At 34.6% G+C, this 18,700-nt stretch overlaps 3 protein-coding genes across 6 annotated transcripts; 2 read left to right on the top strand and 1 right to left on the bottom strand.

Annotated features, from left to right (window-relative positions):
- The first annotated feature begins 3,176 nt into the window (after window positions 1–3,176).
- Window positions 3,177–5,964, top strand: LOC144558852 (protein BYPASS1-LIKE-like). Its single transcript, XM_078307759.1, has 2 exons — window positions 3,177–3,919; window positions 5,134–5,964. The coding sequence occupies exons 1-2, from the start codon at window positions 3,327–3,329 to the stop codon at window positions 5,696–5,698; spliced, it is 1,158 nt and encodes a 385-aa protein (XP_078163885.1). The 5' UTR covers window positions 3,177–3,326; the 3' UTR covers window positions 5,699–5,964.
- A 2,151-nt stretch (window positions 5,965–8,115) lies between these two features.
- On the top strand, window positions 8,116–12,553 carry LOC144558817 (polypyrimidine tract-binding protein homolog 3-like). 2 transcript variants are annotated; one of them, XM_078307699.1, is made up of 15 exons: window positions 8,116–8,349; window positions 8,457–8,526; window positions 8,625–8,696; window positions 8,833–8,909; window positions 9,109–9,193; window positions 9,760–9,892; window positions 9,973–10,037; window positions 10,118–10,167; window positions 10,254–10,295; window positions 10,432–10,483; window positions 10,571–10,622; window positions 10,720–10,733; window positions 10,850–10,957; window positions 11,301–11,444; window positions 11,797–12,553. In XM_078307699.1, exons 2-15 carry the CDS (start codon window positions 8,470–8,472, stop codon window positions 12,184–12,186), a joined length of 1,341 nt encoding a protein of 446 aa, XP_078163825.1. In that variant the 5' UTR covers window positions 8,116–8,349; window positions 8,457–8,469; the 3' UTR covers window positions 12,187–12,553. The 2 variants fall into 2 exon arrangements, with proteins under 2 accessions (XP_078163825.1, XP_078163833.1); XM_078307707.1 differs by lacking the exon at window positions 11,301–11,444.
- LOC144558827 (protein S-acyltransferase 8-like) lies at window positions 12,063–17,266 on the bottom strand. 3 transcript variants are annotated; one of them, XM_078307722.1, is made up of 5 exons: window positions 16,907–17,266; window positions 16,048–16,233; window positions 15,138–15,458; window positions 14,381–14,614; window positions 12,063–13,678 (listed from the first exon to the last, which is right to left on the bottom strand). In XM_078307722.1, the coding sequence occupies exons 1-5, from the start codon at window positions 16,943–16,945 to the stop codon at window positions 13,259–13,261; spliced, it is 1,200 nt and encodes a 399-aa protein (XP_078163848.1). In that variant the 5' UTR covers window positions 16,946–17,266; the 3' UTR covers window positions 12,063–13,258. The 3 variants fall into 3 exon arrangements, with proteins under 3 accessions (XP_078163848.1, XP_078163857.1, XP_078163864.1); XM_078307731.1 differs by having other exon boundaries at window positions 15,138–15,433; XM_078307738.1 differs by having other exon boundaries at window positions 15,138–15,430.
- Between the last annotated feature and the right edge of the window lie 1,434 nt (window positions 17,267–18,700).

Raw genomic sequence — 18,700 nt, 5'->3', positions numbered from 1 at the left:
TTTATAAATTAAATGTACTAGAAGGATTATAATATTTTTTAGATTACATAGAAGTGACTTTTGAACCGGGATCAATAACTCGGAATCTAAGCATTTTTATTTTTGTCCAATAACACATAAAGAAATATATTAATTTTTCTTACAGCCGCGAAAAATCCGGCCTGAAAAATATTGATCCGGGTTATTTGTTGCAATCTTTCTAATAAATCAAATTATATTGTATTTCATCTATTTTTAAAGAAATATATTCAACATTTCTAATATTTCAATACAAAAAATAAAAAAAATAAAAAAATTTATGTTTAAAAAAAAACTTTCAAAAAAAAAAATGAACCGCCCCAGGCTTGGGCGGTCTCGGGTTCTAATTTTTTTTTTTTAAACAGAAATTTTTTTATTTTTTTATTTTTGGTATTGAAATATTAGAAATGTTGAATATATTTCTTTAAAAATAGATGAAATACAATATAATTTGATTTATTATAAAGACTGCAACAAATAACCCGGATCAATATTTTTCAGGCCGGATTTTTCGCGGCTGTAAGAAAAATTAATATATTTCTTTATGTGTTATTGGACAAAAATAAAAATGCTTAGATTCCGAGTTATTGATCCCGGTTCAAAAGTCACTTCTATGTAATCTAGAAAATATTATGATCCATCTAGGACATTTAATTTATAAAAAGTTGTATCTATTTTTGAAAAAAAATAAAAACTTTAAGTTATTTAATAATTGTTATTCAAAAAGAATTCTCAAAATAGATACAACTTTTTATAAATTAAATGTCCTAGAAGGATTATAATATTTTCTAGATTACATAGAAGTGACTTTTGAACCGGGATCAATTACTCGGAATCCGGCCATTTTTATTAATACCCCAAAAAAAAACTTTTTTACCAAAATAACCTGAAAATTGTTTTTTTTTTAAATCTAACCAGACCGCCAGTAATCCTGGCGGTCCGGGTTTTTTTTTTTTTTTTTTTTTTTTTAGAGAGAGATCTGATTTTTTTTCTTAATATTTTCATTTGTGAAGTTTTAGTTTTTTTTGCTTATAGTATTTGCCAAAAAATAACGTCATTTAGGGAGAACCCCTGAGCATCCGAAGCATCAGAATTAAAAAAAAAAAGCAATTTTTTTTTTTTTTTTTTTTTAGAGAGAGATCTGATTTTTTTTTCTTAATATTTTCATTTGTGAAGTTTTAGTTTTTTTTGCTTAGAGTATTTGTCAAAAAATAACGTCATTTAGGGAGAACCCCTGAGCATCCGGGTTTAGTGCCTCAAAAATGCAGTTTAAGTTTTAGTACAACGATCGGTATTTTGTTTAGTTAAAAGCCTAAGAGATTATTCAAGAATTATCTATAAACAACCGATACTAAAGCTAAAAAAAATTCTCAGTTATTAGTGTCGCCTATTTATAAACAGCCGACAGTAAAGCTAAAAAAATTTCATTTTAAGTCACGCGCACCTCTTTCAAACGCATGCCTAGGGTTTAAAACATAGCATTCACTTCGCTTCACGCTTCTCTCCGATCTGATCTTCTCAAACCAAAATCAGAAGATGTGATGCAATATGGTCCTGCGCATGCTTCACGAAAAGGGGCGTAACTTTTGATCCGTCCGTCGGATCGGGCTGAAATTTTGACAGGAACTCCACAGCCCAAAACCGGATCAAAAACTAATCTATAGATTCGTTTCGCCCATTTTCGGGCTCAGATTCGCGATCCGAGCCTTCCTTCATGGACTTTTGGACCTTTCTTTATAATTTTAGAGTTTTTAGGGTCTTTTATGTTTTTTTTTATGTATTTTATGTTTTTTTTATGTCTTTTATGTTTTTAGGGTTGCGTCACTTTTTGCCCATTTTATGTATTTTCTGTTTTTAATTCTGATGCTTCGGATGCTCAGGGGTTCTCCCTAAATGACGTTATTTTTTTACAAATACTCTAAGCAAAAAAAAACTAAAACTTCACAAATGAAAATATTAAGAAAAAAAAAATCAGATCTCTCTCTAAAAAAAAAAAAAAAAAAAAAAAAAACCGGACCGCCAGGATCACTGGCGGTCTGGTCCATAGTGGACCGCCCAGGTCCCTGGCGGTCTGCTATGGAACCGGACCGCCAGTGATCCTGGCGGTCTGGTTAGATTTAAAAAAAAACAATTTTCAGGTTATTTTGGTAAAAAAGTTTTTTTTTTTGGGTATTAATAAAAATGGCCGCTCGGAATCTAAGCATTTTTATTTTTGTCCAATAACACATAAAGAAATATATTAATTTTTCTTACAGCTGCGAAAAATCCGGCCTGAAAAATATTGATCCGGGTTATTTGTTGTAGTCTTTCTAATAAATTAAATTATATTGTATTTCATCTATTTTTAAAGAAATATATTCAATATTTCTAATATTTCAATACAAAAAATAAAAAAATTTCTGTTTAAAAAAAAACAAAACTTAAAAAAAAAAGAAAAAAAAAAAGAAAAAGTGGACCGCCCATTATATGGGCGGTTTGGTAATGGCATGAAGCGCCCATACAATGGGCGGTTTGCTAAAATTTTGGCCCGCCCCGTTTCCAGGCGGTCAGGGCATATATGAAAAAAATCCAAAACAGAGGTTGTTTTTATATTTTTCTTTTGTTTTGGGGTATTAAAAAAAATGGCCGCCCTTAGGCTTATAATTCTAATAATTTATTTTCACAAAATTTCATTTCGTACAATTCTACCACTATCAAGCAACCAACACTCCGATTGAAACAATTAATTCCAATTCAGTAACAAAGAATGAAATATATTTTTTTTGTATTGAATTTCCATAACCGAAATAGTTTGAGCAGAAAGAAAAAACAATATATCATTTAAATACCCTTTCATGCCATTAACAGGAAAACTAGGATTTTCTATAAACAAAAAAGGAAAGCCACAGAATAAGAGGAAAAAAAAAAAAAAAAACTTGATTAAAAGGTATAATTATTTGTTGTTGACCAAACCGTGCACCTGCTGTGCCGATTTTAATATTTTATTAAACACAAACATGTTTAAATTATCGACTGTTGACCACTTTATTTTATTATTTTAATTTCATGACCAGACTTGGAATCTAAACATTTCTGGCTGGCGGTTTCGGTTTCCTCAAAAAAAAAAAAAAAAAATTTGAATAAATAAATCACCCACATAATCTGATAAAGAAGCCAATTTTAGACCTGACAACCAAATTACAATCGCTTCAATCAAAATCCTCTTTGCCTTCTCTCTTCTCCTTCCTCTCCATTTCTCTGTGCCTTCCTTTCCCTTTCCTTTCCTCTCCCCTTCCCCTTTCTCGTTTCCTCATGCAGTAAACCAGCAAATGCCAGCGCTGACAACTCGAATGGACGGCCACGATCCCTCCGATCTCTCTTCCTTCAACCGCCACGTGTCCGATCTCTTCTCCGACCTCACCTCCGATTCGTCATCTGTACTTTCTCTAACCTGGACGCGGAGGCTCCTCGACACCTTTCTCATATCCCTAGAAGAGTTCCGGTTCATCATCCAGACCGCTGGTCCGAACCTTAGCCGACCACCGACCGACCGGTATATAACAGACTTCTTCGACCGGGCTGTGAAATCGCTCGATCTGTGCACTGCCGTTCGAGATGGTATCGAACGGGTTCGCAACTGGCAGAAGCATGTGCAAATTGTTATTGCGTCGTTAACGGGTCCGGATCCGCTAGGTGAGGGTCCCGTAAGGCGTGCGAGGAAAGCGATTGGGGATCTGGCGATTATGATGCTGGATGAGAGGGATCTGCCTGGATCGGGTACCGGGTCTGGGTTTAGAAACCGTTCGTTTGCTCGTGGCGCGAACAATAAAGATCACCACCATGGCCACGGTGGGGGACCACACCATAGGAGGAGTAGCAGTGGAGGCGGAGGCAGCGGGAGCTCCGGCAATGGACATTTCAGGTACTATATGAACTGGAGAGGTTGTATGCTTTGCCAAGGTTTATTTTATGTTAGGTGTTAGGATTGGTTGGTCACTGAATTTTGGGCCATGTGACGTGCTAGATTCAACTGATTGCTCAATTATTCTCTAATATTTGCTGACACGGTTTTGTTGTGGACTGATATGGGTGAGACGTTGGTATGTTATGGTTGGTACTTGGTACCAGTACTGGTAAAAGGTCATGAAAAACCCAGTTTTTTAAAGTCTATTTAAAATTGCTAACTTAATTTTGAGAACTGTTGTTCATTGTCTATGAATATTTTCTCAAACAAACTTAGTAACACAGTTCCGATACTGTGCAGTACTGAACAATCTTTGCACTATGTGCATAGAGAAGGCCTGTCTGTAAAAGCTGATATGATGGTTATTTTAAAGTAATATTCGCATAGCAAACTGTGGACTGTATGAATCATAGAGGAAATTATGGCCCCTCAATTTTGTATAGTTTTTTATCTTTCTAAATTTATATATTTCTTGTTTACTTAAGGCCCTTCCGTTGGATATATGTAGTGTTCGTGATGTACCATGCACTTTTGTGGCAAGTTGTAAATTTTAACATTGAAGACCAAAAGTCAAAATAAATAAATAAATAATATCAAAGACTGAAGATAAGATTGTTCTAATTAAAATAATTGAACTTCTATATTTAGGAGATTTCCAATGACCAAGGTTTTTGGTGCCTATGAAGCTAAATTTGAAAAAATAACAATTTCTTGAAAGTTTCATATAACAAACTAATTTTAAACCTGGTATATATTGAATAAACTACTAAGAGCTTGATAAACTATGTATCAAGCATGGGTCAAACAGTTGCCACACATCATTGTCACTCTGTCTTATATATTATTTGCTGACCATTTTAGATCCTACAACTAACAGAAGGTTTGAATCAATATTTTATTTCCATTCTAATATGAATATCGTACTGCATAGTTCAAAATTTGAATAAAAAATTAGCTTGATAAGACACCATTCGCATATTCAATTGGCCTAAGGTTGCTTGCCAAATTTAGTCATTTCTTGAATGCGTTCTGAGGCTATTTGCAATTTTGGCATATATAAAGCTGCACATTAGTCATTCTGGTACCATATTTAACAAAGCTGAAAAAATCAGGGAATATAATTTCACCTTGGGGCAATTTATAATTTTACTAACGAAACTGTAAATTTGCAGATCTCTTACATGGAGTGTCTCGAGGGGTTGGTCGGCAACAAAACAGCTTCAAGCTATTGGGAGTGGCCTCAACCCACCTCGTGGGGTCGGGGCCTCTGACATGTCAGCCTCTGTGTATACCATGGGTGCTGTGTTATATGTCTCCATGTTATCCCTCGCCGCCTCCCTCCCATGCCAATGTGACCGCACCGGAAGCTTAGGTGGGGCTCACTTCACGGCCCCACCTCGTATCTTCTCGTGGGGTCCCACAGTTTATTCAATCTACGAGAAAGTTATGGAGGAGTGGAAGAGAAGGGAAAAAAAGAGTAATTCAGGTCTCTTAAAGGAGATTGGAGAGATAGAACGTATCTCGAGGCAACTAGGTGAGATCATTGATGCTGCCCAGTTCCCATTAGAAGAGGAGAAAGAAGTGGAAATAAAGGAGGTGGCTCGAGAGCTGGAGAAGGTTAGCGGTGTTATCAAAGAGGGACTGGACCCGCTTGAGAGGCAGGTAAGAGAGGTGTTTAATCGGCTTGTCAGAAGCCGTACTGAGGGTTTAGACTCCCTAAATCGACCCTCGGATTGAAAAACATGGAGGAGATGTGTTAAAATTTGATTTTGGAGTTGATGTGTAGCTAGCTCTCTGTTGACTGTATGTATTTGAGATCTACAAAAGGTGGAACTGTAACTTATCTTCATCAGCAAGTGCAAGAGCGCTGTTTTTTTTTTAATCCAGTTTTTGAAGCTGTGAAATTCAGAAGTTGGTTTAATGTTAGCTTATGTTTTTGTTCTTTTTTTTTTGTTTTCTTCTTTGTGAAATATTTATTTATTATATTCAATTTGTTTTTTGCATGTTTGTTTTTACAAGGCTAACACCAACTGTGGAATGGTACGATTTAACAGTTTTTAAGCCTGTTCACAATGCATAATCGCTGCTGAGATTTATGTAATTTACTGGAGTTTTGATATATTATGTAAGGCTGTAAGCCTGTAAGCTATATTTGAATAACTTTTTCTTATTATTATAACTTTAAAATCTGGGTATTGTTGACAGACTGTAAAAAGGTTAGAAATTAAATTCCTGCGAGGTATTGTCAAGCGACTGGTTACGGGCTTGTTAACAAGTTGCAAGTACAATAACTAAGCCTTTAGTTCCAAATTAGACTAAACAAATTTGGATAGATTAGAAATGAAATCCAATCGGAGTTGCAAAACCATTGGAAGAAACATAGCAAGTATAATTGGAATTTGGATCACCTTCGGCACTGAAATGTAGAATTCTTTAGCAGGAATCTCAAAAGTGAACCCTCTATGTTTAAACTTTAAATAGATACCGAAAAGAGTTGGCCTCAGCTAGTATTTTAAAAATGGGTCTATTCGGCTGAATATTTGTATTCGGTTGGAATCTGAATAGAAAATGAGTATTCAGTCCAATATACGGTTTTGAATATTCGGCCACATATTTGGCCGCGTATTCGAATATTCGGTCACATATTTGGCCGCGTATTCGAATATTCAGCCGAATTGAGACTAATATATGAATATTTCAGGATTTTATTTAGTATGAGATGGAGATCGATATTTTAACATTTCATCGCCAGTTTAACATGTACAGTCAATTATAAATACTTTTTTTGTATACAAATTAATATGAATTTTCATTTTAAAATCCGAATAAAAAACTGTATATGCGATATGCGGTGGCTTTCCGAATATCGAATAAGAACCGATTATTAAAACACTGGCCTCAGCTCATACCCTACCATAGAGAATACGGGGACTCGGTATAACTGTGTATGGAGCTGCAGACTCTATACGGAGCTGCTGGGATAAATTGTCTGCAGGTTTACCTAAAGCTGTTATTCAGGAGCAGATGTTTTGTGTTAAGCAATCCTATAAAGAATAATATTTATACAATTGCATGAAAATAGAATAATTTTTATTAGTTCGTTTTTAATCATTCACAATATATTTAAATCATGATTTTTAATCACTATTCCCATCTCTTTTCTTCCCCTACATTGGAACAAAGCAATCAGAGAAACCAACTGATATTTCTTTTATTTTATTCTTACTTTCTTAGTATGCAGAAATTTATTACAGATTTACTTTTCAATACCCCATCCAATATGTTTTGAGGTTTAAGCCACTAATAGAAAGTACATTATAATTATTATTTTCTATATAAATTACAACATCAAAATTACGAAAAAAAACTACCCTCATACTTTGTTTTTTTTTTAAATACACTATAAAGAGAGAATAAATAAGAAATGGGATACATCAATTTATTTGAATCTTACTTTTACTAAAAATATTTTCGATGAATTCTAATATAGATCATCTAAGTAATTTGTTCTAATGATATTGAACTTAATTTTCTTAAATGACCATATAAATGAGGGGTTCAATTACACCATTTTATGATGATACGTCTTGAAATTATGTGTTTATAAGTCATTTTTGTAATTTTAAAATGTAGCTGGAGATCAAATTTTATATTTTTTTGAAATTTTTTTAGTATTTATTAAGATGTATACAAAATTGTTATTTTCAGATAATTTTGAACTATTGAAAAACAACGATATTCAAGAATTCTAAAAAAAAAATAGTAAATAATTAAAAAAAAAAATGTAAAATTTGGTCTCCAAGCACATTATAATTTGGAGATCATGTTGAACAGTTCGAATTGACTGTTTGGATTTTAAAATCGTAAAAATAACTTATAAACATATGGTATCAAGATATGACACCATAAAATGATATAATTGGATCCCTCCTCCATATAAATTTGTTTCTTAAAAATACACCATAAATTTTTGTGTTTCTTAAAAATAATAATAATTGTTTACTATCATAATTCATAATAGATAACCATGAAAAATATTGAATGAATTATAATTAACTCCTGCGAAGCATTATACCACTCCGAACAAGTCCAAATGTACAACTCTTACGCAGTATCTCTATCCTCTCCTGTTATTCATAGGCGCAACCGCGCAGGCGCTCTCTCTCTCTCTCCCCTCCCCCCTCTTTTTTTTTTCTTTTTTATTTACCCCAAAATATCTGATTCCAGAGCCCCATTAGAAATTAGAAATAGAAAAAAAAAGCCGTAGAAACTAAACCCTAGGGTTTCTCCAATCTCGGCTCTTCGATTCTCCATCGTTTGAATGAAAGATTAAAAACCTAGTAGGACAAAACCTAATCCTAGAGGACTCGTGTTCATTTCGTATCTAGGTATATTTACTTTTCATGTCTCTTTTGTGATGTTATTATAAGAATGTAATTGTTTCTTATATTTTCGTGATTTTGGTTTTCTTTTCTTTTCCCGCTGATCTGAGTAGGAAGCGAGCGAGGATGACTGAACCATCGAAGGTGATTCATGTTCGTAATGTTGGACTAGAGATTGCTGAGGTAATTAGATTTGATCTGTGTGGTGATTTTCTGTCATCTAATATTTTTTATCATATTTGAATTTCGTTTAATGAAATTTATTTATGTTAATTCAATAGGCTGATCTTCTCCAGTTAATTCAGCCATTTGGTGTAGCTTCTAAGGTTGTGATGCTTCGGGCAAAGAATCAGGTAAGTTTTCAATCAGGATTCCAATCAATTATTGCCTATTTTTCTATGTTAAACATATAATGTTGTAATCGTTTATAGTTTGGTTGGGATACTTAAAACTTCTTTATTTTTTCGGTTCCCATCTTTTATTCGACAGGCACTTGTACAAATGCATGATGTGGCATCAGCTGTTAGTGCGTTGCAATACTATTCTACTGTTCAACCTAGTGTTAGGTGATTATAACAAAATTTGTTTAAATAATACATATTTTAGCACTCTCCTAGTATATAGATGGCTTTATTTTGTTTAGTTTCTGATTTGTGTTATACATAATAAATTTTAGAGTCATCTCAAGTCCTCTTGATTGCATTTGGATATATTGGTTTTAACGAAATTGTCAACTTTTGTTTTGTTTAAAATTGTGAATTGCAGAGGAAGGAATGTGTACCTTCAATTCTCTTCACACCAGGAGCTTACAACGGCTGACCAGAATGCACAAGGAAGGAAAAGTGACCAGGTGAAATTTTGCTTTTTTTAACCACAGGCTTAATAAATAATGCATTAAATGAATATGGATGTTCATATGAATTTAGAAAACTAAATAGTTGTGGGATTTCGTGGCCTTGATTATTTATATTTTGATGCAGATGCCCTCTAAAATTTGTATTTTTTTTTATTGTAATGAACTTAGTTTCTGATTTATCCACAAGGAATGAAATTAATTTGTGAGCATTTTTTTACAGTGTAAGGATTGATGTCACGTTTTAACATTCTTTTAGGAATACAATACATTAGTTAGATATTCTATCCTTTTAAGATGGAATTCTGGGTAATTTCTAAATTAATCACAAGTTATCTTTCAATTACGGTATATCTGGTAAAACAAGCACTTGCGTGGTACTGTTCTTTGTTAACCACTTGCTCATTAAATTGCTGTAATACAATATTTAGTTTAGTTCTACATTTTGCAAAATTGTGTGCTTATCTCATTATATTTTCCCTTGTCCTATCCCAATCAAATCTTCCAGCTATTTATTCTCTCTCTATCTCTCTATTCTCTCTCTTTCTTTCTCTTTCTCCTAGGATTCGCAACCAAATCGCATCCTCTTGGTGACAATCCATCATATGATTTACCCGATAACAGTGGAGGTGTTGCATCAGGTTTTTTCACCTCACGGTTTTGTAGAGAAGATTGTAACTTTCCAGAAAACTGCCGGTACGTGAATTAACAATTTACACTTCTCCACATTCTTGTACATTTTTTTAGTTTTCTTTATTCACCTTAAAAAAATTTAGGTTTCCAAGCCCTTATCCAGTTCCAATCTCGTCAGAGTGCTTTACAAGCAAGGACTTCTTTACAAGTACGTATATCTGTTTTTTGCATGCTGTTTGTTTTCTTTTATGAAAATTCAATAGTAATGACATCTTTAATAATTTTCAGGGGAGGAATATATATGATGGTTGTTGCCAGCTTGACATTCAATTTTCGAAGTAAGCATTCTGATTAAATTCTTGCCTTTTGTTTCTAATTTACTAAAAAATTAAGTTTTTTATTACTTCTTTTTTCTTAACTACAGTCTCAATGAGCTCCAAGTCAACTGCAACAATGACAGATCCAGGTTTGTTTTTATTTATGTCTCTTTATTAATAAGTTCACAACTAGTATCTGGATTAACTAGTTTAGGAAAATAGTATTGAAATTATGTCTCAATCAATTTATCATGATCTTTCTAATACATTTTGTTTTATTTTCAGAGATTTTACAAACCCTTCTTTGCCCACTGAACAGAGAGGCAGATCATCACAAGTTGATATTTCTCTTACCTATTTCCTTACTTCTGTCACCATTTATCCTGCACTTTTTAATCCTTTGCAATCCTCTTTTCTAAACTAGGTTGGATATGGTGACGGCGGAGGCATATATGCACTCCAACCCGGTTCAAGAGGTGTTTTGTTTTTTTCTTTTTCTTTTCTACCTTTTTAGCTTTTGGAGTTTCTAGCAGGTCCTTAATTTTTCCTTTTCTGTTTTTTTATTCTTTTCAGTGGCATTTGCACAGGTGGGTTTTGTTTCAGCAGCGGGGAGGTTTCATTGAATTAATTTCTGTCCCTTGATATTTTAAATACGAAAATATTTACAAAGAAACAGTTGGTTTAACATTATATTTTTGTATAGATGGGGAATGCAGCAGCAATAGCAGCTGCTTTTGGAGGAGGCTTACCTCCTGGAATAACTGGCACTAATGATAGGTGCACTATTCTTGCTACTAACTTGAATCCTGAGGTGAGTCACTTGTTTTTTGGTGTAAGTTTTAATGGGCCGAAACATATGAAACGAGATGATAATGGAAAAAATGCTGTGCTTCTCTATTTTATTTTACAAGGTGCCTGAAGTATTCTACCTTCACTGTTGTTAATCCAACCCTATATAGCGAAAGGAGTAGTTTAATAAATGGAGGGGATAGTGTATAAAAAAAATTTCAGTGCTCTGGCAAGGTTAATGAGATGTATCTGTTTTGTTGGATCTGAGCATGAAAATTTTCCTTCTAAACTTATTGTGTTATACATTCTAAAGGTTCTAGATACTTGTTTGATGTTTTTTCCTGGTTGTGTCATTTATTTTGCAGAAAGTGGATGAGGATAAACTTTTTAATTTGTTCTCTCTCTATGGCAACATCATAAGGATAAAAGTACTTAAGAATAAACCTGACCATGCACTTGTTCAGTTGGCCGACGGTTTCCAAGCTGAACTTGCCGCTCATTTCTTAAGGGTCACATTCTTCACTTTTATATGTTATTTAACATTTTCAAGTAGATTTCCTTTTACGATTTAGTTAATGAAAATAAAAAGGTTTTCATTTTTTTTTTCTTTTTTATGTTTTTTTTTCTTTTTGGAAAAATGAAAACAACGCAGCCCTCATTGAAAAAAACAATTACCAACTACAGGTGAAAGTGTAATTGTATGCTTGCTCCTTTCTGGAAATGATAATCCTTTTCCCCTATGCATGTTTGGTTGTGGAGTAAAGTTACTCCGGATTAAATTCCTTGCTCCCACAAAAGATGACCTCGTTATCTCTCAATTGTCATACATTCTAACCATTCCTTCATGTCTTTTTAAAACAGGGTGCGATGCTCTTTGGGAAGAAAATGGAGGTGAATTTCTCCAAATACCCAAACATAACTCCCGCACCCGACACACACGAGTACGCAAACTCGAGCCTGAATCGGTTCCACAACAACGCCATAAAGAACTACCGGTACTGCTGCGCCCCCACAAAAATGATCCACCTCTCTTCCCTGCCACATGAGATCGCAGAGGACGAGGTGGTGGCCCACGTGGAGGAGCACGGCAGCGTGGTCAACTCCAAGCTCTATGAGGTCAACGGAAAGAAGCAGGCTCTTGTGCAGTTTGAAAATGAGGAGCAGGCAACCGAGGCCCTTGTTTGTAAGCATGCCACTACACTTGACCGCTGTGTTATTCGCATTTCATTCTCTCAACTTCAGAGCATTTAGGTTTATAAAGTTTTATTACCTCTTACACTCTCCCTCGCTCTCGCTACTTGGCTTGAAGGGGTGCATGTTGTAGAAGTTTCGGTTGCTCTATTGGTAATAATACTAGCTTGAGTTTTTAGTGTTGAGGATTTATGTAATATGACTATTTGGATTCATTAACTGTTTTAGTTTGAAAGATTTACATTGAATATGTGGGTTGATGTTGGAAGTCGATTTGGCAGTATATTTCTGAAGTTAGAAACAAGGTTCATGTCCACTTGTAGTGGATTTTTTTTTTTACCCCTCTCAAGTTAGATTTGCATCGACATGCAATATTTGGAATCATGTATTGTGGATTTGATTTGTAAAATAAGCGGTCTTGAAATTCCATTAGCACGAGTTATACAAGAACTATACTTGAATTTGTATCACGTACACGTCTTCTAAACAATATACCAGGCTTTCGTTTAGAAGATTTACCAGATATATTGCATTTAAATTTTCAGCATCTGGCATTATAAGACAGTTCCATCAAGAATAAAAAAAAATCTTCCCCTTTCTCATCAACCTCAAGAGAAGACTAGATGCACAGAAACAAGGAATCAATTAACAACATTGATGCTACAAAATCAATTAACTCCGAATATTTGCAGTTGAGGATCTGCTCCAATTAAGCACAGATGACAACAAACTGCAATCTAAAAATCGATGCAACTAATTTCAACTATATTCAACTTTGTTCTCATTTACTGTTTACACAAAGCAGGCTATCAATATTGTCAACTCAACCAAAGAAACAACACAAAATTTATGCTCAGGAAAAAAAAAAAAAAACTCTTTAACTCTAAACTCCATTGGTTCTTGCGGCTATTCCTGTATACCAAAATTATCAACAATTTTTTTTGTTCTACTTTCCTTCCTCGTAAGAATTTTGCTGAAATTATCATAAACATGTCAAACAAAATAAAACAAAGAATAAGCATATAACAAAAAAAGCAGATGGCTTCTGCAACCGTCTTCGCTCTCTGTTACTGTCTCGAATCCAAAGAACTGTGAAACACTAGTCATCGTGATTAATTAGTCAATATAAATACTATTGATTTTTTATGGGTTCAATTATCTCAGGCCGGAGGTCTCCATCACCACCTACAATCTCAGTCTCATCGCCTATATTTATAGCCACCTCCCTTTTTCGGCAATTTGAACCCATCTCACTTGATTCCTGTCCCCAGTCACCACTTTTCCGTTCCATCGGCTCAATGTCGTCTCCTGCCACAGTCATTTGGGATTCATGGTCAAGTGGCGGGGCTTCCCTCCAGGCCGGGATACAGGCAGGTGGGCCCTGCAGTGGCGAGTATTCTTCAACAAAGGCACGGAAGTCTATTTCAGAAGTATTTGGTTTGGTGCAGAGAAGCTCTTTGAAATTCATCAGACAACCTTTGTCAAAGATGTTTATGTTCGGTTCCCAGCTTAGCGGCTTGTTATGTTTTCGTTTGTAGTGCTCGTAACTTGTCTGGAAAAATGGGGAAAAAAAAGGATAACGTCTACATGAATGCATTGCAAATGCATCTTCTGTTGCTATATCTAGCGGTGTTCAGTGGATCCTGTTTATTTTATTTTCAATCAAACCGACAAATTTTGGATTTATGGTTCGGATTTCGGTTTAATTGGTTCGGTTCGTTTGTATTTTTTAATTACATTGGTTTTTTTTATCTTTGGTTCGGTTTAATTTTAATCTCTCTTATTTCAGTTCAACCAAACAAATCGAAATTTACTTGATATTTACTTGAATTACTTAGGATTTTTTATATTTAGTTCAATTTGATCTCTCTTATTTTGGTTTGACTGATATATATCTTGATATTTATTTGTACGATCATTAAATGTATTTGTGTATGTATTGAGTTTTGACCTTTTGAGAATTATTCTCTCTTATTTTGGTTCAACCAAACAAACCGAAATTTACTTTGGTTTTTTTGGTTCAGTTGTTATTCGGTTGACAAGTTTAATTCAGTTGGTTCGGTTAGATATTTGAAAATTGAATAAAATTTTAGTTTGACTATTTTAATTCGGTTTTAGTTTGACCGTTTGAACATCGCTAGTTGTATCTGCTTGGAACTCAAAAACAATTCATATATCTGCACTCGGCAGCAGTTGTTGTGAGTGCTGTTAACAAATAACAAACAACTTCCTAGAGAGAGAGAGAGAGAGAGACCTGGTTGGTGGACATGAGGTAGAGGTGAAAGGCAGTGAGGCCACCGACGAACCAGAGAGAAACAAAGCAATAAAAAATGAGAGCAACAGAGGCAGGGGACCGCTTCAAGGCCGTCAAAACCATCCATTTTGCTTCTTTCAATACGAAATCCATATGCATTACGCACATAGAAAGCACATACATGCACAGTAGTGTCCCGCATAATATGAACCCCATAAACACCCGATAGTTCCTCTACAAAATATATAATGATTTAATCACTCAGATCAGATGTGTTTTCTCTTTCTTTTTATTTTTCATATTCCCTTCTCTTTTATTTTCATTAATTTTCCTGCTTCTATGGAAATTGGAAAGTTTCATGTGCACGCATGTAGAACACGTTAATACCTTGTTTAACTTTGCAAAAGAATAAGTATCTTTTGTCTGCTACTACTCTTAGAAACATTAAACATAATGCATGCCTCTGTGTTAAGATTTTAACATGGCAATTTTGGCTTCATGCAGCGTACAAATCATATGTAGTGTTCTTTTGATTTGACAGTCCGTGCGCTGCTTGAAGCCAAAACTACTCTGTTAAAATCTTTACTTTCTTTGAAAAAAAGCAAGTACCAATCCTTTATATCTTACTATGTAAAGATAAAGTACCATATTTACTTGTTGAGAATCAAAATGGCAAGCACTAATTGACCAAGAAACCAGAAGAGTATCTTTCAGGTTATAAAATAACAAAAAAGCACATTGAGCCAGACCAGCATACCTGGCCAATGCATTGGCCAATCCAGGGGCAGTGGTGGTCAAAGCGGTCAACACAGTTGTCACATACCGAACAGTGAGAGCAGCGTGGGGGCCGGTAAATCATGCATGTGTGACAGTACTTCAGCTTCAGTGAGTAGGACCCGTCAGACGCCTTTACTTCCAGCGTTCGCGGGACCCGCCTAGGTGCCGCTAGCGTGCAGTGGTTCCCGCTAGAAGGGGAGGGAAATGGAGTGTGATACAAGGATTCGTCGATTGGAGGATGTAGGGCCCGCTTCTTAAATCCTGGGTCGAATGCTGCTGTCATGAAGAGAAAGAATAGTACCTATGCATGATTTTGAGGCTCTTTAGAGGAAAAATTGAAGGGATTATATGGCTATTTTTGTGTAGGAGAATATTATTTTGTAACTTTGAATAGGACAGGTTCTAACTTCTAAGTGTTATATTTGAAATTTCATAAACTGGAATCAAATTGATATATTTTGTGAACTAGTTGTTATTTCTGTTTAGAACTTTTAGTAATCAGACTTTGGTTGTAATAGGTTATCTCTAAGACTAGGGTATTCTAAGTAAGCTTTCTTGCTTACTTTTTTTTAAGTGGTACCAGTCGTTTGGTACCCCACTTTTATCAAAAATAAAATATAAAAAATAAACTGGAATCAATGTTAATGGTGCTTATAGTGCATCAATTTATACATGCTGCATTTACTTCAAAATATTATATTTCCTCAATTGATAATTTCCCGTGTGTTTTTCATTGTACCAATTAGTACTGGAGATGGTACAGACATGATACTGGTTTCCTATCTGAACAGCATATTATTGAAATTTGAAACAACAAAATAATAGTCTTATTTTGTTAAATGCCAAGAAAACTAAAAAAATAATAATAATAACGCAAGATTGGTACTCACGATAATAGTTAAGGCAATGGTAACAACAAGAATGGCAAATCCTGGGATGTAAGAAGAAAATTTGTGAAGAAGATTTCTCGCAACAAAAATGCAAAATACCATGACTGGTATGATAATCAATAAAACCGTCCATATAGCCCTTTTTGAATCCGGCCCGAAAATCAGTCTCCCTTTTAGGAGTATTATCTGCATTTTACAAAGATGCAAGATAGGATTAAGTAACATAGATCATATTGCTTTGACAATATTACCAATTTATTCCCTTGTAATACCAGTATAATGCTGTCAAAACTTCTATCCGCGCATACTTAATTCCATTTTGTACTTAATCATCAAGTATTTCAAAAATCATATTTTTTTTTTATGCTTGCTTCATTAATTGTCAAAAAATTAACACATGTGAGAAACATCGCAAACAGTAACACACCTGATATAAGTACCACTTCATTAGCAACTGGTATTGGAAGGTGAATTAGGAAAATTCCAGATGCAAGATATGTATTGGATTTTTCCCATTTTTCGGGAGGCACACACAGAAATTGCATTTTGACCCAGATTATGATGCATTTTTAACAAGGTATTCTCAGACCAAGTTTCAAATTAAAAAAACCAACAAAAACTTTGATAGAAACTATTCCAAGCTCATTAAAAGGCATTGAACTTTGCTACTTCATATATACCCAATATGCACATTATATTTTTCAAAATAAAAAAATATATATAAGAAAGCAGATAAGTAGAAATGCATGATGTTGGATATATATTTATACAGCCCAAGTACGCATATAATATGAAATAAAATAACTGAAAATCTCAATAAAAAGAAAAAAAGAAAGGAAAGAGAATTGAAGCATATTACATTGTTTCCTCTCCAGACTTCATATTGTCGCTTGGCCATAGCGGTTGTCGGATCGTATCTCTTTTCAACCAAATCCGCATCCGACAATCCACGAATTAATCAAGTTGAGAACAGAGAGAGCTTATAATGTCTTTGCTCGAAATTCTTGAAATGAGAGAGCTTTACAAAATTGAGAGGCTTCCTTCTCGCTTTTTCTCCGTCGGAGAGGAAAGATTTTGGCTGGAAATGGAGGTAGAGAGAAATAGAAATCAAAATATAGAATCGAGAATCCCAGAAAAGGCCAAACATCTCTCTGCTCTCGGCTCTCGCGCTCTCTATTTCTCGAGAAATTTTCATGGAACCGGCGCACCAACTGTCACTGATACGGTCTGGCTTTAAATTATGTTAAGCCGGGCATTTGTGTGATCACGGAACCGGCGCACCACCTGTCACTATCACGGTGCGCTTTTTAGATTATGTGTAGAATTAAACCGCGCACTTGTGTGATCCGGATCCCAAAACAAGTTTGGATCCGGACCGTTGGATTAATCACAATCCAGATCAGACGGTCCAATTTGAAAATTTACAAAGCCACTTTAATATTTTTTGTCAAAGTTAATCTTAAAATTAAAATTACTTTAGGAGATCTGAACTCGCATTAGTGATCAAGGGAATCAAAGTAGCCGAGCATGTTTTAAATTTCCTTTTCAATAAAAAAGGGCTTGATAATTTACTTTTTGATAGTATGAGGAGTGATTATACTTCCAATTTATATTTACTACATTATACCTGCGTTTTGAAACGTGTCTCGAATACGTTGTGCTTTTACAATACAATACAATACATCTTTTAAAATTTATATTTACTAGTACATATTTACTACATTGCTTTTACAATACAATACGTACCGAGAACCGACGAAAAATAAATAAAATAGAATATGCATGTAAGGAAATAAATACCTTGTAGAAATCAACAGCAATTTAATTGGCCCACGCATTGGCGGATGCAATGTGACATGTGTTGAGCATACTGAGCAGTGGGGCCGAATTATTAGAACATGCTGAAATCGAGTTCGGATTGTCTGGGAAAAAGTTCATCAAGACCAGAGATTTTGTTTTGTTGTCTATGGAAGATGATTCCGCCCGGTTTGGGCACTTGCCAGACACCATTCCTCCATTTTTCGGAAATAAATCTGCTGTGATTCCAATGGAATAACAGGTCCTGTTAGGGTCTGATCGGAACCAAGGGATACCCCTCAAAACGGGAAATGGAATTGACGAATTTCCAAATCCCCTGATCAGAACGCATGCAGCCAACGAGAGTCGATTTCATTTTCCGCGATTTGGAGCAAAATTTTCCTAACAGTCTAAGATGCTCATCGGACCGTGTTAGGTCCAAAGGGCATCGGACCAAACCTCCTCTCCATAAAACCTGGCAGTTGGGGTAGTTTAAAAAAAAAAACTGAGGGCCAATTCTGGAATTTTTTTAATTGAGGGTATTAAAAAAATCGGCGAATATCATATAGATTGTTAATAATGATACAAAATGATCATATCAAAAAACATGAAGTGTGACTATGAGAATCAACAATGAAATCATGTTTTTTTCTTGGAGATAAATTATAAATTTTATAAAAAAAAAAGACTAAATATATAACATAAAAAGAAACTGCATATATGTATAACTAAATAAAAAAGAAACAGATAATTTTACCCATTCCATCCTACTCAAGCCTCATAAACCTGAATAGCAACCATGGAAGGCTAATGCCTGCCGGAACAGTACTAAGGATCAATATAATGCAAATTACCT

This window comes from Carex rostrata, chromosome 1 (assembly GCF_964058835.1).
Source record: "Carex rostrata chromosome 1, lpCarRost1.2, whole genome shotgun sequence".
NCBI classification, from domain to species: Eukaryota; Viridiplantae; Streptophyta; class Magnoliopsida; order Poales; family Cyperaceae; genus Carex; species Carex rostrata.
Note: the sequence above shows the minus strand (reverse complement) of the source record. Positions and strands in the feature narration are given on the sequence as shown.